The following is a 23,033-nucleotide window of genomic DNA, read 5'->3' on the forward strand; positions in this document are numbered from 1 at the left end:
ATTAGCAGCTATTTTTGGATGTGGGAAGCCCTGTGGGTGCTGCTGAAGGCACATGTTGAGCACCCTACGAAGGTCTGAATGATTTATCCGGCTGTTGGAGTGCTCTGGGCAGGGCTCACAGTGTGTTACTGATGGCAGGGTGGAGGGCTGATGATTTATTGCCTCTCTGCATGCTCTGAGTACGGCTGTGCAGGGAGCTGGGAATGTTTAACCTGTAAACACGCTGCCCCAGGCTCACTTGCAGTGCTGTGTTGATCCCCAAACAGTGTAACAAAACCATCTGGGGGTTTAAAACCCAGGTCTTGGTCAGGATCCAGCCACCTGCCTGATGCTGTTGGATGAAAAATGTGGCTGCAGCAATGAGTTTTGGGGATTCCTGTTGGTGTTAAGTACTTGTGGTCCTGACTCTGTGATGTTGTTTCAGGGAGCAGAGAGTCACTGGAGTCATTGTCTTCATCCTGACCGGGGTGTCTGTCTTCATGGCTCCCATCCTGAAGGTAAGGACTCTTTACAGTGCTTTTGAAAGCTTAAATCCAGACCTTCTGGAAGGAAGCACCAGCATGGTTGTGGTGTGCTGGAATAGTGACCAAGTTCAGGGCTGGGGTTCTTGGGCACCGTGGCCTTGTTCATTTTAAGGTTATCTCTCCGTGTTTGCCTAAGGTTAAGTTCCGTTTTCTTTTATGATTGCTTTTATGATTTCTTTTATACCTCCACTGGGCCTCTGTTTTATGGAAAACATATTCTGGATAAAGCTCAGAGTATGGAAGACATGTTTCTGGAGGAAGCAGTGCAATTAAATGGCATTTCTTCATCTCCTGAACCCTTTTTTTCCCCTGTGAGTTTATCAAAGGCTGTGTGCAGATGTGCTGCTGATGGACCATTGGATCTATAGGTAGGTCGCTGTTTTCCAAGACCAGAAATTCAGTGGCATGTAGCCACGGAGAAATGCATCCTTAGTGGATCACCAGATGGTAGAGGGAAACTGGAAAACCTGCTTATGCCTGTCTTGTGGAGGATGCTGCCTTCTCTGGGGACAGAGATGGAAGTGGTGCCAAGCAGGGACATGCTGTCCAACAGGAGATGGCAGCTGCAGGAGCCCTTATCCATGGATCCCTTGGCCAGTGGCACGAGCAGGGGGTGTCAGACCAGCGGCACCGTGCCTCATGACTGTGGGACCGAGCAGATGGGTGGCTGCAGGAGCGTTTTGGAGGCTGCAGATGAGTTTTTGGAAACCACAGGGCTGTGAGGCACAGTGCAGTGTGGGTCTGAGATGGGAGGCAGGCAGGGAGCAGCGACACTGCCCGTGCAGGGAGTGGAGGCAGTGGCTTTCCAAGCCAGTGTGTTCCTGTTGTTCCTTTCTAAGGCTGTTTGCAGAGCTCCAGTTTAGGTGTCTTGGGTAGCAGTTTCCACCTCTGCACAAACAGGCATTTCTGTGCCTTTAATGCCCGATTGTGATAATCCTGTTTTTTAGTTTATGTGACCTTTCCCTGCAAGATCTCTCTTCCTCTAATCCACGGGGGTCTGTTACTTCCCTTGTTATTGCTTCAGCCAGTAATTATTTGTCTGTGCTTCCCCTAAGACAATGTGTGGGGAAGATCCTTGCTGGAGGACGCCTGAGGATAAGTCAGCATGCTGCTGGCCCACGTGCCAGCGGGAAGGACCTGGCAGGATTTCAGGACCTTTAGCAAATTCCAGTGGCAGGGTCCTGCTGGAGAGAGCTGTGCTGCTAAACGCATTGCAGAACATTTCAGTCTTCTCCTGCCAGCGGCAAACTGAACGCTGACAATCCCAAATTTAATAAACCAGGCAATCCACGGAATAATCCCAGCTTTGTTTTCTGAGGGCTTTGCGGTGGTTATGCTGGTTTTGGATAGCGGTGGTGTTTCTGCTCAGCCAAAGCACATCTCCACGGAAACATCCTTGGATCTGCCAGGAGGGGGACAGACACTTTCCTGTAAATACAGTTGGAGTCCCGTTGGCCCACAGCAGCTTTGCTTGGAGCTCCCAAGCCAGCACCCCCATGGGTAGGGAATACTTGGCCAAGGGAAAGGCTTCCAAAGTGACAGCACAGCTTGCTGCTCTGCAGGCTAAGGCACTGAGGCTTCACCTCGTTTGGGAGCGATCTCCAGGATTAATCACCGTGGAATGGTGAAATAATGTTCAGACATTTCTCTTACTTTTAAAAATCCCCATGGAAATAGATGGAAGCGGGGGAGAAGAGAGCAGTGAAAATGAGCTATAAAGCTCAGCTCTTGCTCACAGCAGCTACTGTTGTGTCATGCCTCATCCCTCAGATCCCGTGAGGGCTTTGAATCCAGTGGTCACCCACAGCTTTGGGAACCACCCGCCAGGTCCCCGTCCCTCTCACATCGGTGCTGGCAGACCCCACGCTGCAGAAAAAGCATTCAGCTTCAAATGGGAAATAGCAGTGCAGCTCACTCCAAGGAGCAAATAATCCAAGGGAAGGATGAGTTAGCGGTGAAAAAACTCGTGGGAGGTGATGGGCAGTGGGACTCAGGAAGGAAGGAAAGATTCAGGCTTTCAGCTGGTGCTGGCTGGGTGACTCTGGTGCTGACGTGCCCCCAGGGAAATGCCTGCTGGAGACGGTGAACAAGGATGGGGAAGATGCTAAAACACTGGATAGCTGCAGCATTATTTGTCTCTCCAGTGAGCTCAGGGCAGAGGTTGGGAGGGGAGGGTTCCCAGCAGGAGTGCTGGGAGCAGCGGGCGCCGTGGCCTGGCCGCGGCTGCCGTTCAGTGGCAGCCCCCTGGCACTGCACGAGGGACGATCCTTTGGAGCTCATTCCATCCTCCCTGGGCGCCAGGAAATCCCACAAAGGCCGTTATTCCATGGTTGGTTCCTGTCATGCCAGGCTGGCTGCCCGCTTGTGCAGTGAGGGACAGCAGGGACTCATTCCAGGGAGCCTGTCTGGTGCTGCCCTGCACCTTCCTCACTCCCAAAGGGAGATGTGCCCAACGTGGAGGAATAGACAGCACTTAGCACTTGGAGGGAGCAGGAAGTGATGTTTGAAAGGGCACATCCTAGCAACAAAGAAGGGAAGTCATATAGTCCTGTATTTGGGAGTAGTTCTGGATTAATGTGTGCCAGAGATGGAGCAGGCAGAGATTGGGTTGCCATGACTGTTGTTGCTGAGGTGGGGCTCCAGAGGAACAGCCTTTCTGCATGGATTTGTGTGGCTTACTGAGCTGGGCTGGATATGGCATCACAGGATTGTTTCAAATGGAAAAGCTCTCTAAGATCACTCAGTCCCACCAGCACTGCCAAAGTCACCACTAAACAATGTCCCCAAGTGCTGCTTTTAAATTCCTCCAGAGATGGTGGTTCCAGCACTGCCCTGGAAGGCCTGTGCCAGGGCTTGACAACCTTTTTTATGATTGTGTTTCCCTAATGTCCCACCTAAACCTCCCCTGGCAGAGCCTGAGTCCATTTACTCTTGTTCTGTTATCTGGGAAAACAGGGTATGCCACAAACTACAGGATCATGCTGCCTTTTCTTCTTCTCTGCCTTCTGCTTCCAGTCACACCACAAATCAGAGGTGCAAGGCAGTTTGAAGCTCACTGGAACACGTTTGCCCACCTGTTCCTTAACTTGCTGAGTGACTGGCAAGTCACCCAGTCTTGGTTCACTGGTTCTTGACAAGATGTGTCCAAGTCCTGGTGAAGTGAGAAAGCGTGATGGCACGAAACGTCCTTGCGTCTCTCGAAACACAGCAGAAGGATTTACTGTTCATTCAGCTTTATTTTGTTTTATTATTTCCGTGGCTTCATTCCTCCGTGTCACCCACTGAGGGGTGCAGTTTGAATTGCTGGCTGGCTGGGAGCGTTGTTAACGTGTGGTGGCACAGGGGGACATTGTTCACCTGGGCTCTCCTGCTCTTGTCCCGCAGTTCATTCCCATGCCCGTGCTCTACGGCGTCTTCCTCTACATGGGAGTTGCGTCCCTCAACGGCGTGCAGGTGAGTCCTCAGCCAGCACAGGGCTTCTTCCACAGCCCTCCAGCTGTACCCTTCTCCTTCGCTGCCTCTTCTTCCTTCCCAACAAACCCAGGAAGGGTGGCAGCTGTTGGAAAATTTGCCACAAGCTTGGGTGTCCTGAGGTGGGGGTCCAAGGGAGTGTGGCCAGGTGGGCACAGTCAGTGCCAGGGGGTGCTTTGTGATGACCTGGGTGCATCTTTGGCAACTGGGATGGGGTTTGGAGCAACCTGGTCTAGTGGAGGGTGTCCTTGTCCCCATGGCAGGGGGGTGGAAAATGAGGATCCCTTTAGGATCCCCTCCAACCCAAACCATTCCAGGATTCTACGGGCTTCTGCCCCAGCTTGGGCTCACTCCCAGGGTAGTTTGGGTTCTCTGCCACAGACTGAAGGCAAACAAGGAGGATGATTTATGGCAGTGGGGTTACTCCTCAGTGCTAACGAGCAGGGACATTGTTCTCCTGGGAGGGGAAGCCAAGCCCCTCTCTTTGTCCTTGAGGAAATCTTACGTAAGGAGCCATTCTCGTGCCCAGCGCCTGTAGCCGGCCCAAGGAGGCTGGAAGTGGTTTTGTTGCTTTCTGGCACCCTGTTAATTGTGGTCTTTCTTTTTCCTTCTGGGTCGTGCCCTAAGGGGAAGGGACTGTCCGTTCTGTGAGCCCCAGAATTCCCTCAGGCATTGTGTAAAACAGCTCCAGCTTCCATTCACTGTGTGGGTTCCGTCTGGTCCCGGCAGTGGGCAGTGAGCCCGCGCTCCGGCGGGGGACAAGGAGGGGATTGTCCTGCTGGCCCTGGGGCCAGCTCTCCTGTGGGGCATTTCCCCTGCTCCCAACCCAGGTGGTGGGGGGACTGGGCTCAAGAGTGTTTGTTACTCGATGAGAAATGCCCGTTTTGGTTTAAGTCCCAAGTGCATCCGGTCCAGCACGGGGCAAAGGGGCACTGCTGGGAAAGCTGCCCGTCTTCCTTGCTCTTTGGTGAGGTGCTGTTCTGGTTTTTGGCAGTGCAATATGTCTGTTGACCTCTGCTCCTGATTTATTTGGGGAATACAAAAGAATTCTTCCTCAAGACTGAATGTCTTTCCTTGGCAGGAGCAGGGAAGGGGAGGACAGCAAAAATGCCCCAGAATGTGATGCTGACCCTGGTTTGGGCATTCATCTTGTTTTTTCTCCTTTCTGTGCATCCTGGGTTTCATTGCAACTCCTCTTCATTTTCTGTTCCAGTTCATGGATCGTCTGAAGCTGCTCTTGATGCCTCTAAAACACCAGCCTGACTTTATCTACCTGCGCCACGTCCCTCTGCGCAGGGTCCACCTCTTCACCTTCCTGCAGGTGGTGTGCCTGGCCCTCCTCTGGATCCTCAAATCCACCGTGGCTGCTATCATATTCCCTGTCATGGTAGGTGATGCTCTCCTTCACATCCCTCACTCTGACCACAGCCTGCTCCTTCCCAGCTTGTACACTCCTGTAAATGTGTAAATCCAGCCCCTCCCTGTCTCTGAGTCTCTGGCTCAGGCTCTACCCATGGCACTCACCTAGGAGTGCACGGGGTCACTGTGGCCGTGGCTGCTTTTACATAAATCCTCTGCAGGAACACGAGGCCCAGAGTTAATTTTTTCCCCAGGAAGGTGTAGTTAGTGTTGAGCATTCCTGACTGCCAAGGTTAGATTTGCTGTGGGTTCTCCTTGAGCTCTGTGAACCAAGGAGAGTGGCACAGTTTTTCTCTTTAGTCCACTCTATCTACCAGATAGAAAATGTCTCCCTGGCTTTTAAATAGCACAAATTGACAAAGCCAAGAAGGAGGCTGAGTGCTGAGAGGGGTGCCAAAGGGAGGGAAAGGGAATGTCTCTTTTCCTTGAACACAAGTAAGAAGACACTGATGTTGTTTACCATCAGTGGGTGATTATTCATATTATTGCTGGAGCTATAGGCACAGTTAGGCACTCTGACTTGGAGATGGGTCAGACTTCTGCAGTGGCAAAGCTTTATGAAACCCCTGAATAAATCTTGGCCCCAGGTCACCTAATTTCAGGTTTAGGGACAAGTAAAATCTCAGTTGTGAGGGCAGGTAGGAGCTGCAGTGCTTATTTGAGGGAGAGGAGGGAGTGCAGAGCACAGGTAAAGAACAAGATGGTGAAATGAAAAAAGATGGTGCAAGTAAAAAAACCCTCCAAATGTTCCTGCTGAGACACATGCTCCTGTAAAAGATGTTAAAAATCAGTAATTCTCACTGGCATTCCACTGCAATTCCACTGCCTGTTGCACTTATGTTGGAAGCTGAATCTAAAATCGCTTTTCCCAGATGGGAACCTGAGTGAAACCCAAGGCAGACTCAGGGAAGGCACAGCCGCAGCTTGATGGAGCTGGATACCATGGCAAAAGCTCAATTTCCTGCACTCACGAACAAAAAGCTGCCAACTTGCAGTTTGTTAGAGTTCAGCCAATATCCAGCTCCCTGTTTATTTGGAGGAAAGGCATTTTCAACACAGTAATTCATAGTGGGATGATCACGGGTGTCTGCGTGGCATCTTTCCACCCCCGAGTAATTCCTCACGTCTGTAGTCGCGTCCCAAGTTACGCAAGTCAAAGCTCGAGATCTTTTCCTGGGAATTGTTTGTGCTGTGGATCATGATTGCTTGGGACAAAGCTGTCCTTAAAGGCAGCCTGTTGGGAATAAGTTACAGCATTGGCAAAGCCTGTGTAGGGTCTGAGTGGCCTCTGCTGGGGGTGTCAGACACAGTGTCCATGTAAGCACCCCTTTCAAACACATCCCTTCCTTTTTTTCCCAGTGCTTTCATCACAGTCTTGCACAGAACAGGCTTTTACTCCAGTTTCCTGCTGCCACAATCCCAGTCAACTTTATTCTGCAAACTCTGGGAGCGTGGATTGGCAGTTGTCTGATTTCTTAAGAGCTCAGCTGGGCAAGTGGTGAGAAATAAGTCAAGGTTTTATTACTCAGGCTGTCCCCTGACCCTGCCTCCAAAAGTAAATGAAAGCACTCATTTCTTCTCTATTTATTTAGTGGTACAGGAGTACTGGGTGATTGTGATGCTGTTTTGTGCCCACTGCCTCTGCATTTTTCTGACATGAGGCAGTAGCAGCACAACCTCTCAAGCTGACAGAGGCGTCCCAGGTGTTCACCAGCTTCTTTGTATGTTCATTTACAGCCAGAATTCAAGAGTGTGGGCTTAGAAGCAGAACTGAGAGGAGTGCAGTGTTCCAAATGAAAGGGAAAATGTGACTGGGAATCCCTCTCTGCCTTTGCAGATCTTGGCCCTGGTGGCAGTCAGAAAAGCCATGGACTACCTCTTTTCCCAGCATGACTTAAGCTTTCTTGACGACGTCATTCCAGAAAAGGACAAGAAGAAGAAAGAGGATGAGAAGAAGAAGAAGAAGAAGAAGGGCAGTATGGACAGTGACAATGATGATGTAAGGAGCTTCCTGCTCTTGTCACATTCCTTGCTAGGTAGCTGAGCCCTGGCACATCCCGTGGCCTGCCCAGTGCTGAGGCCGGATGTTTTCCAGCCACTTGTGGAGCTGACAGCTCTGTCTTTTGCTGCTGCAGCAAATGGGTCCCAGAGGAAAACTAATGCCTACACTGCCTTCCCTTTTCCAGCCTGTGGTGGGTGGTTTGTGCATTGCTAGGAATGAAATCACACTTTGCAAGAGCACCAGGTACCTGCTGAGATGTCATGCCCCTTGCTAGATTGCCTCTCATCACCCCTCCTCCTCCAGCTTCCCTCCTACGCCTCTCTCCCCTTCGTTGTCTCTTACATTTTAGGAGGAGAATGCTTTTCACCAGCAGCCCTGGTCCTCCTGGGTTTCTTTTTTTAAAAGATATTTTTGTAATGGCTCTTTAGGAAAGCACAAAATAGATGTGATTTGTCATATTGCAGGAAAAGCTGCTTTGTGTTGTTAAGACTCATCACCTCAATGTTTCCCGAGCACCCGTGCCCTCTGCAGTACACTCTGGTCCTACCTCAGGTGGCAGCATGCCCTAAATAGTGAAAAGTGACCCAGCTGGACCAGACCCATGTGCCTTTGACTGTTCTCTTTCTTCCTGTATACATACATACATACATATATATATGTAAGAAGAAGAAATGTAGTTTTGGTGCCTTTAAATGTTCTCCTGCTCGGGTCTAACACAAATCCTTGGAATTTATGTTGAAGTGCTAAACACCCTCTGTAGTGTAGGGAGAGGTAATGTCACCTGAAGCTGGAAAAGAATCCCATTTTAGCACAGCAGGGAAAACAGCTGGGAGGATTGGCTTTTAGCTCAGACAGCGAGCTGCCTGTCCCGTCATTCCTCCAGTTCCCAGGGTGAGGGTTTTCTCTAGCACCTTGGAGCAAACCAAAATGAGATTAAAAGAGGCCCAACTGAGAAATCCCCTCCTCCTGACTGGTGTGAATCCAGCAGCCTTGTATCCCGAGCCATGGCTTCCCTCTCTCCAGTATGTTTTAAGATATTTCCTCTCTCCCCAGGCTTTTCCTGAATTCCAGGTACAGTAATTAATCTAATGGGTAAGACATTTTATGCAAAATATTGGTTCTTAACTCTTGCTGGTTTTTTTCAGCACTTGCTTTTACCAGCTTCCTGAACATACAGCACTGGGCATTACTGGTTGGATTATTTTCACTTTCCCTTCCAGAAATATCCACCCCCAGAATTAATCCTGTGGGATCTGGGGGGCAATAGATGGATCCGAGTGCAGCCAAGGGAACTGCTGGCTGTTGCTTGTGCTTTATTTGAGTTATGCTTTTCCCTCAGCCCCATAAAAGTAGTCCCAAGGAAACATCTTGCTGTTGGAGTATGAAATAAGGCACTGGCTATTAGTTATGTTAAAAAATAAATTAAAAATAAGAATAATAATCCAGGGAGAGCCATTCTCTGGCCCTCCTTAGTGTTTTCCTGCCCTGACTGGAAGGTCTCCTCCCTCCACCCCGGTGTTGTGGGTCTGGTTCTCTTCAGGAACCAAGATGTCCCAACATCTCTGGCAAATCCCACCTTCCTGCCTTTGCCAAGTTAGGCAGTATCAGCCTTTCCTTGGCTATGAGGAGTTCCCTGTATTTTTTAAAAAAGCAAACCAATTCCAAGCACCTCCTGTGAAGCAGAAGCAGGTGGGTGATGGAAGGCAGCGGGGTGCAAAGTCCTGCTGGTGACCCCGGCTTTTCCCTGTGCCTCATCCTGACCTGGCTGCTGTTTCTCTGGCTGGGCCAGGGTTACAGAATTCTTCCAGGGGCTCTGGAATTGAGGAACCAGAGGTGTAACTGAGACCGGGTTTGGCTCCACTTGCATTAAAGAGAGAGCTGAGCCAGTCTGGTGTGAAGAACCTCTGCCACGTCATATCTGGGCCCTGTAGAGCAACTGGGAACAACCAAGGGCTTTTACAGCAATCCCAGCAGGATAAAAGGCTTGTATGAGCTTTTCCAGCAGCCAGTGCCCTGCTGTGTCTGCCCACAATTGCATTTTCCATCTCTGTGCCCTGCAGCCGACTCCAGGCACAATGGGATGGTGCCTTTGGATGCAGTGGGGTGGGAAAGGAGGAGATTTATTACGATTTACAATTCCACAAGATGATTGTCTCAGTCTCTTTTATTTTTGGAGTATGAGGGTATGAAGGGAAGTGGGGTGCAGTGGGGCAGCAGTGGAATCCATCAGGTAGCTAAACTGGAGGATGCTTTTCTCTTTTTCCTTCTTTTCTTTTACCCCTTCCTACAGAACTAAGTGAAGGATAATTTTAATGTGTGGGAGACGATAAGAAGAGGGAGAAATGGGAATGTTCTAAGACCTTTTACACGTTTCTTTCACAGTCTGACTGCCCCTACTCAGAAAAAGTCCCAAGTATTAAAATACCAATGGACATCATGGAGCAGGAACCTTTCCTAAGTGATAGCAAACCTGCCGACAGTGAGTAGAACTAAGCTCTTGCATGCCTGCTTGACTGACTTGCACTACAAAAATATATCTGTGTCTATTTAGAGTGATTTCTTAAAGTTCTTTTTAATCTTTCCTTTTACTTCAGAAGTATTCTCTTGTTATTTTTTTTTCCCTCTCCTTTTAATTTCCAGGCCCCTGCTTTATGACAGATTTTGCTTTTTGTGAGCTTTTTTTTTTTTTTTATCTTTGCTGGTTACAAAATCAGTGTTGTTCCTTCTGGTGCCTCCAGTTTAAGTGCTTCTCTCCAGCTCCTGACAGGTCTCCTGGCCACCCACTGTCTCTTCCTCTCCTCTCCCTCTCCCCCTTGGTGTTAACCTGCTGATGGTGGGATTTATTTTCTTTTCCACTTGAGCCTGGTGTTCTGGATTTGCAGCGCTGTCCTGTCACTGTTTGTTCCTTTAGGTGCCAAGCAGTTGCAAAAATCAGCATTTAACAGAGCAATTAATTATTTGTGTCATTAAAGCTGCACAGGCAGAGATCAGTTGGCCATTAACATATTTCCCTTCTTAGGTGGTTTGTGCTCTTCTTTTTGGTTTTAATTTCTCATGTTAATAGCTGTCATTGATGAATTTAATCTTTATTTTCAGTCATTCCCACTTGACATTTTCCTCTTTTAAGTGAGGAATCACAGCTGGCCTTGGTGTTTTTGCCTCTGGGATGACTTTTTAACATACTGAGGGTGTCAGTGCCCTTTTCTTCTGAGGTGGGAAGGGAGAAATACAAACTGAAGTAATAAATTAGTGCTACTGCCAGGTCAGTGCTTCCTAGGAACAGGACCTAAACCCCCAGATCTTGAGATCCTTGTGTTATCCCTTGGGCTTAAGAGCTGGGAGGTGTTTTTGTGTGAGTCTCTTTCCTTTTGGTAGCATACACAGGCCTCAGGGAGTGCCAAGCATTACCCTGTGGCTTTTAGCTGTGGAAACCCTTAGAGATGGGGTTTATAAAACAAAACCATTTTCTTGGCTATTTGGATATCCTCAGTGTTTTGCTGATGTCAGCGTGTCATCCAAAATCAGCCACTAGCAGCTACATATCCTCCTCATTCCATGTTTTGAGTACATTCCTGATGGAATGAATTGAAAACAAATTGCATCCTAAATATTGTTACTTAGGATTTGAGGGCCAGATGCCTTTATTCCAACATCATAAGGGCTAAAATAGTTAAGGAAAAGGTAGTTCTGCCATCAGCCTGCTTCCTGGGATGCCCTTGGAGATGGAACAGAGAAAATCAGCCGCGGGCTGAGCTGTAGTTGGTTTGTGTATTTATTCATTTTTATAATCCAGTATTTTATTTGCTGGTTTTTAATTATAAACAATGCAAAATAAAAATCTAAACTTATTAGGCTGCTGGAATAACAAAAATAAAAGTGGGATGCAGCAGCACTCTGGGATTGTGCTGGGATGTAAGTGCGATCCAGAGTACATTCCTGACAGTTCCACTAAGAGCAGCTTTCCTGCAGCAAGAGCAGGGCCAGGACTGTTGTTCCCAGAGAACGTGGCTGCCCTAGGGTGAGCAGGGAGAAGCCAGCCTGTTTCTCCCAGGGCCAGGGGTGTGGCAGTGGGAGCACAGGGTGACAGAGGGGTGTAGGTGCGAGGTAAGTGCCAGTCCCCAAAGGGGGAGCTCTGGGGAATGGGGCCTGTTGGCACCCCGAGGGGTTTTGGAGGGGAGATGGGAACGGGGGGTTCCTCAACACACTGTAAATGCATCTGGCAGCTAACAGGACACGAGCCCGGCCCGGAGGTGTGGGTTGGAGGAGCTGAGGCAGGGCTTGGGGTGCAGTGACACCGAGGCTTTCTTTCCCCCAGGAGAAAAATCACCAACATTCCTTGAACGCCACACATCGTGCTGATACAATTCCCTTCCTTCAATCACACGCCATGCCAAGGTAAGCACCCAGAACACAGCAAGTTTCCTACAGGGAGTTCTTAAAAAACACTTGGAGAACATTTCCCTACACGGGGTTGCAGTTTCCCAAGGCGGTGATGAGCAAGTTGCTTCCATAGTTATTCCAGCCCCTGGCAGGGTTTGGGATGGGGAGTGGAGAACCTGTGGGAGACCTGAAGGCTCCACTGACATCCTGGCTGCAGCTCTGAGGACTGGTTTGGGAATCAGACCAGGAAAAAGATGTGGAGCTACTGGGAGGAGCCCAGAGGGTTGTTGCCAAGGGGAATAATCAATTTTTCCATATCTGTGGTGGAAAATAGAGTAAACAAACTGCAGCAAGTAATAATTGCTCTGAGTCCAATCCCTTGGGGCCAGCTTGAGCCTGCCAGCAGCATGAGTGGGTTGTGGACCAAGGCAAGTTTATTCCTCTGAAACATCCAAGATGTGTCTGTGCTTACAGGTGTTAGACAGGCACTGAAATTCATCCCAGTGGCAATGCCCGGATTATTTGAGTGGCAGCTGAGGGGCATTGTCACAGCCTGGGGTGAAACACCGGGATGCTCCATCCCTGGAAGTGTTCCAGGCCAGGTTGGATGGGTCTTGGGGCAGCCTGGTCCAGTGGAAGGTGTCCTGCCCACGGCTGGGCATGGAACCGCATGAGCTTTTAAGGCTCCTTCCAGCCAGGTCCCTTCCAACCCAAACATTTTGGGATTCCATGAGGCACAAGTCCTGGACGCTGGGAGCTCCTCGGGCAGTGAGCTGGGTGGTTTTGCCTGCTGCTGTGAGCTGTGTGTGGGCCTTTCCTTAAATCCAGCCGTGTCATTCCCAAAGGCCGGCGCTCGCGCTGCACTGACCTCGTCTGTCTTCTTCTCCGCAGCCCTCCACGAACTCCAGTAAAAGTTGTGCCTCAAATTAGAATAGACCTCGAGCCTGAAGACAATGGTTATTTCTGGAGGAGCAAGGGAACAGAAACTACTTTGTAATCCGTCTGTCTGTCCGACCTTTTACAAACCCATTTTGTCACTAGCCAAACGTTGAGAAGCTCCCTGCTCCCGCCGGCGAAGGTAACGGAGCCGCCCCGCGCTGCCCAGGACTGGGATTGCCGCGGCCGGTACGGATGGCGCGTCAGAGCTCCGTCGCTCTGGCAGAACAGAGCTGACCTCCAGGCTCATTCCGTGTCGCTCCCACTGCTCGGAGACGCTGGAACGTGCTGCTAACCCTCACGTGCTCTCACCTGTAGATAAAAGAGAAGGTACTTCACTCCCAGCGCAGACAGACCGTTGCCATCGCTGTAGCATGTTTGGAAACGTCCCTTTCCTATGCAATTTTTTTTTAAAGAAACACTTTAATGGACTTAATCCATCAGGTACATGGAAGAGTGTTATTTTCCTAGATTATTTTGTTTAAATTATGGGGGCCTAACCTACGACTTCTTTTTTTTTTTTTTTTTTTTTTTTTTTGACAATTTTTTTAACCTTTTTTTAATTACTGTAAAGAAAAATGAATTTTTTTCCTGCAGCAGGAAACATAATAGTTATGAGTAGTTCTACCTCTTATTTCTAGATGCCAGGCTTTCTGTAAAAAATGTATTGTACCATATATAATGTGATTTTTACACAAAACAGACCCAGGATATCACACCACGATCTCCAGGACATGGCTTAGGGCTGGATCAGTTCAATTAACACCACCTGCTCTGAAGCATCTGTTTTTCTTAGGGTTACCTTGGGTTTTGGAGTCTTTTTAATGAGCAATCCCTGCTGTGAAGGAGAATGAAATCTCTTGTCATCTTAGAAGAGTCTTAAACAGGTGGTTGATCCAACGCTGCAGGCAGATGCTGGTTGTATCCCTGTTGTTGATTTCTGACTTGGGATCGCTCCGTGGTTTTCTCAGAACACCGGTGTGTGTGTGTGTGTGCAGTGAGAACACCCGAGGTGTGCCTCAGGCACAGTGGATGGATGAGGAGGAAGATGAAGGTGGCCTGCTGGGGTGTTCATCCCGACGCTCAGATTTGCAAACATCCGCATCCTCCTGCATCCCACCCCTGTCTCCCATCACCTACAGGATTTACCCTAAACCTTGGCTACTCAGCCCCAGACCTGGCAGTGCAGCAAGACTAAGCAAGTCAGGCATGGGCATCCCAGGATTTTGGGGTGGAACCAAGCGAGTGAACATCGCATCAGGGGAGAGGTTTTCTCTCTCTGTTGCATGTTTCTACTGGTACGTGCATCTGAACACGCACTTGGGAAACTGAGCTTCACTGGGACGTGGGGGAGCACACGAAAAGGCTTCATCCAAAAATAAAAAATCAAAGAAGAAATGCCCCAGCTCTCAAGACACCCCATTCCCTGATGGAGACAGTCCCATCACAGAGGATGGGCACATGCTGCCACTTGGTCCTTGCAAAACCAAAGTCTGGGTTGGTGAAGTCAAGAGGATTTTCTGATGGTGCTGAGACCTTAAATGCCAAATTTTAGCATCTGCTCCCACCTAGGAGCCACCACCACCTCTGTACAGCTCCTGCTCGCTCTCAGGGGGTTTCCCCTTCAGTTCCCATGAAATCTGTGTTGGCTGTCCCAGGAACCCTGCTGAAACCTGCTCTCAAAGTGCTGGAGAGACTTGGGAAAGGCCTGAGGAGGAGCAGCCCCGGGATCCCTTCTGCTGCCGGAGGACAGGTAACTTGGCAAGTGTGATGCCAGCTGTAGGCAATGCTCTCCATCCCTTGGTGAACAGCGGGCCTGGCTGCCAGTGGGGACACGGGCTCGAGCCTGTGGAGTCCACAGGAGCCGCTTGTGAGATGCTGCCCGGACCGTGGATGTGTAGCGGTCCCAGGGGAAAGGGGGGATCCCAGGGGCTGTCCCGCTCCGTTCCACGGGCACAGCTGCCATCTGCTGGCCTGGCCTGGCCACCTGTCTCCCGGAAAAATGAGGTTTTCACTTCCGAGCCGTGTTAAATACACTTGAAGTGTCCTGACTGCTGTTCTGGATCTTGCTCTCCCTCTGTGTTGTGGTTTTTGTGTTGTGCCGAGGGCAGCGCTGCTGACGGGACAAAGGTTTCTGCAGCTTTCCGTGAGAAACAGCCCGCTCCGGCGGCAGGGAAGAGCCTGCAGCACGGCAGGGAAAGCTTCTCTGCACGCCCTATGCCTTGGAAAATAACTCAAACGTCCTTTCCATCCAAATTGGCTATTTTGTCGGAAAAGCCTGGGTGGGCGCTTCAGGGAATAGGTGTGGAGACTGACCCAAAGCCCTCCAGGATCAGAGGGGCAGCCATCAAAAATGTCCTGTCCCCAGCAAATGCAAAGTCCCAGCTCACCGTGGGACGTGCGATGGCCACCGGGCTGACAGACCTTTGTATCTGTCTCTGAATCAAGTCGCACTTTTATTATTGTTTTTAACTCTCCTAAGTCCCTGTTTGCTTTGGAGGAGAGAACGAGGACTTAGGATGAAATGAAGTGGATCGGATGGTGGAGCTAAAAGGAAAAAAAGCAGAAAACATTTCAAACATATTAAAGTGATTTTTTTTTTTTTTTTCCAGTAATATAAAACATGAAATTCCTTATAACATTATAGTATTTTACAGTTTTATGAAGCTTTCTATTGTGACTTTTATGGAATCAAAAGATGAAGATGATGAGATATTTTAGCATTTATATTTTTCAAAATTAAATAAATGTATACTGAAAATAAAGTAACTTTATGCATTTACGGGCGAGTTCGTGTCTGTTTTCCCTCATTATGTGCCAAGTCTTGTCTGACAGAATCAAGATCCCAGAATCAGTGTGGTGACACAGGGGAGCTCCCCAACACCCTAGTGCTGGACCCACTGGAGCGTATTTTGGGATAGCAGGGGGAGCACCGGCCTTGCCCACCTTGCTGGGCTGTGGGATGCTTTTGGCATCTTTGTGCAGCCCCCTGGGACTGGTGCCCTTGTGAGGGAAGTAAAGATCATCTCCTCAATCACCAAACCAAGGGGAGGAGGAAGGGTCTGGAACTGACCGGGATCCAGCTTGGGCGTCTTTTCCAGTATAAATGGTTCTAGACTGGGACTCTGACCTGGACAAGGGTGGTACCACTGGTGAATGGTGTGTGAGTGGCCACCTCCTTGCCCCCTCAGCTCCTTGTACCTCTGGAGCTCAGGTGCCTCTGGAGGCTTTGGAGATAGCACCATTGGCAGAGTACTGCTCCCTGCGGGCCGGCAATGGAGATGCTCCCAGTGGTCTGAGAGGTCTCGCCTATTTCAAGAAGCAGGCGGTGGGCATTGGGAAAACGCAGCACTTGAAGACCGTGGAGAGGAAGGTCCTGATGAAGCCCCGGAGAGGCTCCTCCCGCTCACGGCAATCCGGTTCCACAGGAGCGAGGCGGGCGGGACTCCCCGGGGCTGCGGCCTCGGGGAAAGGAGGGTGAGGCGGGCGCTGCTTTCCGCCGACGGCGCGCCGTTCTCCAGGGGGGCGGAACGGGGAGCCCCGGGACGAGAGCGCACGACAGAACGCGGTGCCGGCCTTGCCCACTTGGGGACCGGGCTGTGCCCGAGGGGCTGCGGCGGGGCCGCGACCGAGGCCGGGAGTGCGGGGGCCGAGCGCTACTGGACTCTGCCGGGGGGTCCCGGGCGGCGCCGCCTCTCCCCCATCGGGCGGATCGAGGCGGCCTCGGGTCCAGGATCGGTCTCGGGCCCGGCATCGGTCTCGGGTCCGGGATCGGTCTCGGGCCCGGCATCGGTACCGAGCCCGGGATGGCGGCGGCGGTTCCCGCTGCGGACGCGGAGCCCCCGTGTGGGCCCGGGACCCCGCAGGGCGCCCTCTGGCGGACGCGGAGCGCCCGGTGCGAGCGCGGCGCCCCCCGGCGACCCCGGGACAGCGGCACGAGGGGGGCGGGGCCAGGGGGGGCGGGGCCGGCTCAGGTGCGAGGGGCGGGACCACGGAGCGCGTGCGCAGCTCGGGACAGCAGAGCGCGTGCGCGGCTCGGGACAGCAGAGCGCGTGCGCGGCTCGGGACAGCAGAGCGCGTGCGCGGCGCGAGGCCGCCTCAGGTGTGTGGGGCGGGGCCGGCACAGGTGCGAGGGGCGGGGACACAGATTGCGGGGCGGGGCCACGAGGCGCGTGCGCAGCTCGGGACAGCAGAGCGCGTGCGCGGCTCGGGACAGCAGAGCGCGTGCGCGGCTCGGGACAGCAGAGCGCGTGCGCGGCGCGAGGCCGCCTCAGGTGTGCGGGGCGGGGCCGGCACAGGTGCGAGAGGCTCCAGAGCGGCTGCGCGGGGCGGGACCGAGGGCACTTAAACACCGGAAGGGCGGCGGCCGCCATTTTCTCCGGGAGGAGCCGGCTGCGGCCGCTCCGGTGAGGCGCTTCTCTCTTTTCTGCTTTTATCTCTCCTTTCTGCTTTTATCTCTCCTTTCTGCTTTTATCTCTCCATTCTGCTTTTATCTCTTCTCTCTATCTCTTCTCTCTCCTCTGCTTTTATCTCTCCTCTCTGCTTCTTTCTCCTCTCCGCTTTTATCTTTCCTCTCCGCTTTTATCTTTCCTCTCTGCTTTTACCTCTCCGCTTTTATCTCTCCTTTCTCTGCTTCTTTCTCCTCTCTGCTTCTTTCTCCTCTCTGCTTTTATCTCCTCTCTGCTTTTCTCTTCTTTCTGCTTTTCTCTCCTCTCCGCTTCTCTCCTTTCTCTGCTTTTATCTTTCCTTTCTCTGTTTTTCTCTCTCCTTTCTGCTTTTATCTCTCCTCTCTGCTTTTATCTCTTCTATCTCTTCTCTCTCCTCTGCTTTTATATCTCCTTTCTCTGCTTCTTTCTCCTCTCTGCTTTTATCTCTCCTTTCTGCTTTTATCTCTCCTTTCTCAGCTTCTCTCCCCTCTCTCCTTTCTCTGTTTTTCTCTCTCCTCTCTGCTTTTCTCTCTCCTCTCTGCTTTTCTCTCTCCTCTCTGTTTTTCTCTCTCCTCTCTGCTTTTATCTCTCCTCTCTGTTTTTCTCTCCTCTCCTTCTCTCTCCCGTCTCCTTCTCTCCCCTCTCTGCTGTTCTCCCCCGTCTCCCCTCGCCCCGCCCGCCCCCCCCTGCCCCCGCCTCTGTTCCTGCTCTGTTCCCTTACAAACCCTGACTCCTGTCTCTGTTCTTCCTTCTCCTTCTCCCTCCATCCTCCCGCCCGTCCCGACCCTGCAGCCTCCCGTTATCCTCGCCTGTGCCCGCTCTTACCCTCCCTGTCCCCCTTCTCCTTCCTCTCTCGTCCTTATCCTTTCCCTCTCTTCCTCATCCTCCTTCTCTCGTCCTTATCCTTTCCCTCTCTTCCTTATCCTTTCCCTCTCTTCCTCATCCTCCTTCTCTCGTCCTTATCCTTTCCCTCTCTTCCTCATCCTCCTTCTCTCGTCCTTATCCTTTCCCTCTCTTCCTCATCCTCCTTCTCTCTTCCTTATGATCCTTCTGTCATCCTTATCCTTTCCCTCTCTTCCTTATCCTTCATGTCTCTTCCTCATCCTCCTTATCCTTTCCCTCTCTTCCTCATCCTTTCCCTCTCTCGTCCTTATCCTCCTTCTCTCTGTCCCTTTCTGTCTTCCCCCGCAGCCGCGGGGCTCGGGGCGCCGGATAATAAAGCCCCGAGGGCCGGAGCCGGCGCCCCCGGCGGGAATCCCCTCACGGGGCCGGAGCCCGCGGTGCGGGTCCCCCCACGCACAACACGGCCCCACACTGCCGGGTGTCCCCACATCACACTGGGGGCTCCCGGGGGGCTTAGGGTGGGCCCCCTCCTCCGGAGGGGTCTGGGGTGGGGTAGCGAGGGTTGGGGGGCGGGGGGGGTTTGGGAAGGGCCCCCTCGTTAGGAGGGGGTCCCGGGTGGGGTGGGAGGGATAGGGGGGGTTTAGGGTGGGCCCCCTCCTCTGGAGGGGGTCCCGGGGAGGGTGGGGGGGTTTAGGGTGGGCCCCCTCCTCTGGAGGGGGTCCCGGGTGGGTTAGGGGGGGTTTAGGGTGGGCCCCCTCCTCTGGAGGGGGTCCTGGGGGGGGTGGGGGGGGGTTTGGGAAGGGCCCCCTCGTTAGGAGGGGGTCCCGGGTGGGGGGTGGGTTAGGGAGGGCCCCCTCCGGAGGAGGGGGTCCCGGGGAGGGGCGGGGGGCGGGGCCCCCTCCGGAGGGGGGGGCCCGGGGTGGGGGGGGCTGGGGGGCTCCGCCCCCTAAGCCCCTCCCACCCCGGTCCCTCCCCTCCGGAGGGGGCTCCGCCGCCCGGCCCCTCCCCAGGACCCCCTCCTCCGGACCGGGGCCCGGGGGGGGAGGGGGGGCGGGGTGGGTGGGGGGGGTAGCAGAGGGGGTCACGTCACTCTGCACCACAATCGCACATTTGTGTCAAACGACAGCACTCCCCCTCCTATTCCCCCCCACCCACCCCGCCCCCCCTCCCCCCCCCGGGCCCCGGTCCGGAGGAGGGGGTCCCGGGGAGGGGCCGGGCGGCGGAGCCCCCTCCGGAGGGGAGGGACCGGGGTGGGAGGGGCTTAGGGGGCGGAGCCCCCCAGCCCCCCCCACCCCGGGCCCCCCCCTCCGGAGGGGGCCCCGCCCCCCGCCCCTCCCCGGGACCCCCTCCTCCGGAGGGGGCCCTCCCTAACCCACCCCCCACCCGGGACCCCCTCCTAACGAGGGGGCCCTTCCCAAACCCCCCCCCCCACCCCCCCCAGGACCCCCTCCAGAGGAGGGGGCCCACCCTAAACCCCCCCTAACCCACCCGGGACCCCCTCCTAACGAGGGGGCCCTTCCCAAACCCCCCCCCCCCCACCCCCCCCAGGACCCCCTCCAGAGGAGGGGGCCCACCCTAAACCCCCCCTAACCCTCCCCCCCCACCCGGGACCCCCTCCTAACGAGGGGGCCCTTCCCAAACCCCCCCATCCCAATCCCCCCCGCAGCCCCCCAACCCTCGCTACCCCACCCCAGACCCCTCCGGAGGAGGGGGCCCACCCTAAGCCCCCCGGGAGCCCCCAGTGTGATGTGGGGACACCCGGCAGTGTGGGGCCGTGTTGTGCGTGGGGGGACCCGCACCGCGGGCTCCGGCCCCGTGAGGGGATTCCCGCCGGGGGCGCCGGCTCCGGCCCTCGGGGCTTTATTATCCGGCGCCCCGAGCCCCGCGGCTGCGGGGGAAGAGAGAAAGGGACAGAGAGAAGGAGGATGAGGAAGAGAGAGGGAAAGGATGAGGAAGAGAGGGAAAGAATAAGGAAGAGAGAAGGAGGATAAGGACGAGAGGAGGAAGAGGAAGAGAGGGAAAGGATAAGGACGAGAGAAGGAGGATGAGGAAGAGACATGAAGGATAAGGACAGAGAGGAAGGAGGATAAGGACGAGAGAAGGAGGATGAGGAAGAGAGGGAAAGGATAAGGACGAGAGAAGGAGGATGAGGAAGAGAGGGAAAGGATAAGGAAGAGAGGGAAAGGATAAGGACGAGAGAAGGAGGATGAGGAAGAGAGGGAAAGGATAAGGACGAGAGAGGAAGGAGAAGGGGGACAGGGAGGGTAAGAGCGGGCACAGGCGAGGATAACGGGAGGCTGCAGGGTCGGGACGGGCGGGAGGATGGAGGGAGAAGGAGAAGGAAGAACAGAGACAGGAGTCAGGGTTTGTAAGGGAACAGAGCAGGAACAGAGGCGGGGGCAGGGGGGGGCGGGCGGGGCGAGGGGAGACGGGGGAGAACAGCAGAGAGGGGAGAGAAGGAGACGGGAGAGAGAAGGAGAGGAGAGAAAAACAGAGAGGAGAGAGAAAAACAGAGAGGAGAGAGAAAAGCAGAGAGGAGAAAGAAAAACAGAGAAAGGAGAGATAAAAGCAGAGAAGGAGAGATAAAAGCAGAGAGGAGAAAGAAGCAGAGAAAGGAGATATAAAAGCAGAGGAGAGAGAAGAGATAGAAGAGATAAAAGCAGAGAGGAGAGATAAAAGCAGAAAGGAGAGAGAAAAATAGAGAAAGGAAAGATAAAAGCAGAGAAAGGAGAGAAGCGGAGAGGAGAGAAAAGCAGAAAGAAGAGAAAAGCAGAGAGGAGATAAAAGCAGAGAGGAGAAAGAAGCAGAGAGGAGAAAGAAGCAGAGAAAGGAGAGATAAAAGCGGAGAGGTAAAAGCAGAGAGGAAAGATAAAAGCGGAGAGGAAAGATAAAAGCGGAGAGGAGAAAGAAACAGAGAGGAGAGATAAAAGCAGAGGAGAGAGAAGAGACAGAGAGAAGAGATAAAAGCAGAATGGAGAGATAAAAGCAGAGTGGAGAGATAAAAGCAGAATGGAGAGATAAAAGCAGAATGGAGAGATAAAAGCAGAAAGGAGAGATAAAAGCAGAAAAGAGAGAAGCGCCTCACCGGAGCGGCCGCAGCCGGCTCCTCCCGGAGAAAATGGCGGCCGCCGCCCTTCCGGTGTTTAAGTGCCCTCGGTCCCGCCCCGCGCAGCCGCTCTGGAGCCTCTCGCACCTGTGCCGGCCCCGCCCCGCACACCTGAGGCGGCCTCGCGCCGCGCACGCGCTCTGCTGTCCCGAGCCGCGCACGCGCTCTGCTGTCCCGAGCCGCGCACGCGCCCCGTGGCCCCGCCCCGCAATCTGTGTCCCCGCCCCTCGCACCTGTGCCGGCCCCGCCCCGCACACCTGAGGCGGCCTCGGGCCGCGCACGCGCTCTGCTGTCCCGAGCCGCGCACGCGCTCTGCTGTCCCGAGCTGCGCACGCGCTCTGCTGTCCCGAGCTGCGCACGCGCTCCGTGCCCCTGCCCCTCGCACCTGAGCCGACCCCGCCTCGCGCACCTGCGCCGGCCCCGCCCCTGCCTGGCCCCGCCCCCCTCGTGCCGCTGTCCCGGGGCCGCGCGGGGGCGCCGCGCTCGCACCGGGCGCTCCGCGTCCGCCAGAGGGCGCCCTGCGGGGTCCTGGGCCTACACGGGGGCTCCGCGTCCGCAGCGGGAACCGCCGCCGCCATCCCGGGCTCGGTACCGATGCCGGGCCCGAGACCGATCCCGGACCCGAGACCGATCCCGGGCCCGATGCCGCCTCGATCCGCCCGATGGGGGAGAGGCGGCGCCGCCCGGGACCCCCCGGCAGTTCCCAGGCGCGCTCGGGCTGTGCCCCGTGGCCCCGCTCCTCATGCGGCCCCGCCCCCCGTGCCGCCGGCCCGGGACTCTCGCTCGGCGCCGGGCGAGCCCCGGCCCGGGGGCTGCTCCCGGCGGGCTCCGCTCCGAGCCCTGCGCGCTGCGGCGGGGCCGCGGCTCGGGACGGGGTCTGCCGCGGGGCAGAGTCCTGCCGGTGTCCGCCGGCGGAGCGGTGCCGCCTCTCCCCCGGCCGGCCCCGGGTGGCGGGTCTCGGGGGCGGCGGAGCACGGCCGGATTGGGGTTGAGACAAGGCCGGGGGGACTGGGCACTCCCTCGCCGGGACTCGACTCCCCCCTCCTGCCGCGATGCCGGGACGGGGCTGACCGAAAGCGGGTGACGGAGCCCACAGCCGGAGCCGGGATGCGGGGGTTCGGGTCCCGCGGGTGTCCGCCCTGCGGTCCCGGGCGGTGCCGCCTCTCCCCCGTGGGGCGGATCGGGCTCGGTCCCGGGCTCGGCATCGCGGCGGGAGGGCGGCGCCGGCTGCGGGAGCGCTGCGGGTCCCGGTTCGGATGCGGCGCCCCCGCCTGGGCCCGGCCGGTCCCGCAGCCCCGGAGCGCTCCCGGCCCGGGCCCCCCGCTCCGCCGGCCCCGAGGCCGCGGCGGGGCCCGAGCCGAGTTCGGTGCCGCCGCTCCCGGCCCGGCTGCTGCCGTGGCGGGCCCGGGAACCCGCCGGGGATCCGGACTCGCTCCCGGCCCGGCTGCGGGGAGCCGTTTGCCCGGTGCCTCCCATGGTCTGGGCGCCAGAGCTGCCGCCTGTCTGTCTGTCTGTCTGTCTGTCTGTCCGTGTGCCCGTCCGTGGGCGGCCCCACGAGCACTCCTGGCCCGGGAGCTGCCCCTGGCCGAGCCGAGCTCGGGCTGGTCCCAGCTCTGCCTTCGGCCTTTCCTGCCCTTCACGTCTTGGCACTTGGGGAATTTCAACCGGCGACTCTTTCCCTGCCGCCGGTAAGGGGCAGCTCATCTGACAGCTGGGACCTGATCCTCCCCTTCCTCTCCCTCAACTTCTCTGCGACTCACACTCTCCCACGGCAAAGCTTTTGGTTTTTTAAATCCCCTTAAAATATTTCACCTTTATTCCCAGTCGGGGAAGGTCCTGCCTGGGACAGAATTGGCTAAAAAAGAGGAAACTTTAAAATGCCCAAAGCAGATGCTGCCACGTGAGTCAAAGCAGGGAAAGCCTCG

The 23,033-nt window shown here is 54.8% G+C and overlaps 1 protein-coding gene and 1 long non-coding RNA gene across 13 annotated transcripts in view; one reads left to right on the forward strand and one right to left on the reverse strand.

Moving 5' to 3' along the window:
• The window catches only part of SLC4A4 (solute carrier family 4 member 4), a 146,558-nt gene extending 131,044 nt beyond the window's left edge, over positions 1-15,514 (forward strand). For all 12 annotated transcript variants that reach the window (XM_086890754.1, XM_086890757.1, XM_086890761.1 and 9 more), the window contains 7 exons: positions 425-497; positions 3,909-3,977; positions 5,209-5,382; positions 7,252-7,413; positions 9,799-9,895; positions 11,732-11,811; positions 12,688-15,514. In XM_086890754.1, the coding sequence (XP_086746880.1) occupies positions 425-497; positions 3,909-3,977; positions 5,209-5,382; positions 7,252-7,413; positions 9,799-9,895; positions 11,732-11,775 (619 nt within the window). In that variant the 3' untranslated portion in view covers positions 11,776-11,811; positions 12,688-15,514. The remainder of the gene's footprint in view (positions 1-424; positions 498-3,908; positions 3,978-5,208; positions 5,383-7,251; positions 7,414-9,798; positions 9,896-11,731; positions 11,812-12,687) is intronic.
• LOC147653311 (uncharacterized) lies at positions 11,171-15,614 on the reverse strand. Its single transcript, XR_015287344.1, has 2 exons — positions 13,535-15,614; positions 11,171-13,044 (listed from the first exon to the last, which is right to left on the reverse strand). It is a non-coding gene; the product is annotated as an uncharacterized LOC147653311 (long non-coding RNA).
• Positions 15,615-23,033: the final 7,419 nt, after the last annotated feature.

Source organism: Cyanistes caeruleus, chromosome 5 (genome assembly GCF_971803275.1).
Source record: "Cyanistes caeruleus chromosome 5, bCyaCae1.hap1.1, whole genome shotgun sequence".
NCBI lineage: Eukaryota > Metazoa > Chordata > Aves > Passeriformes > Paridae > Cyanistes > Cyanistes caeruleus.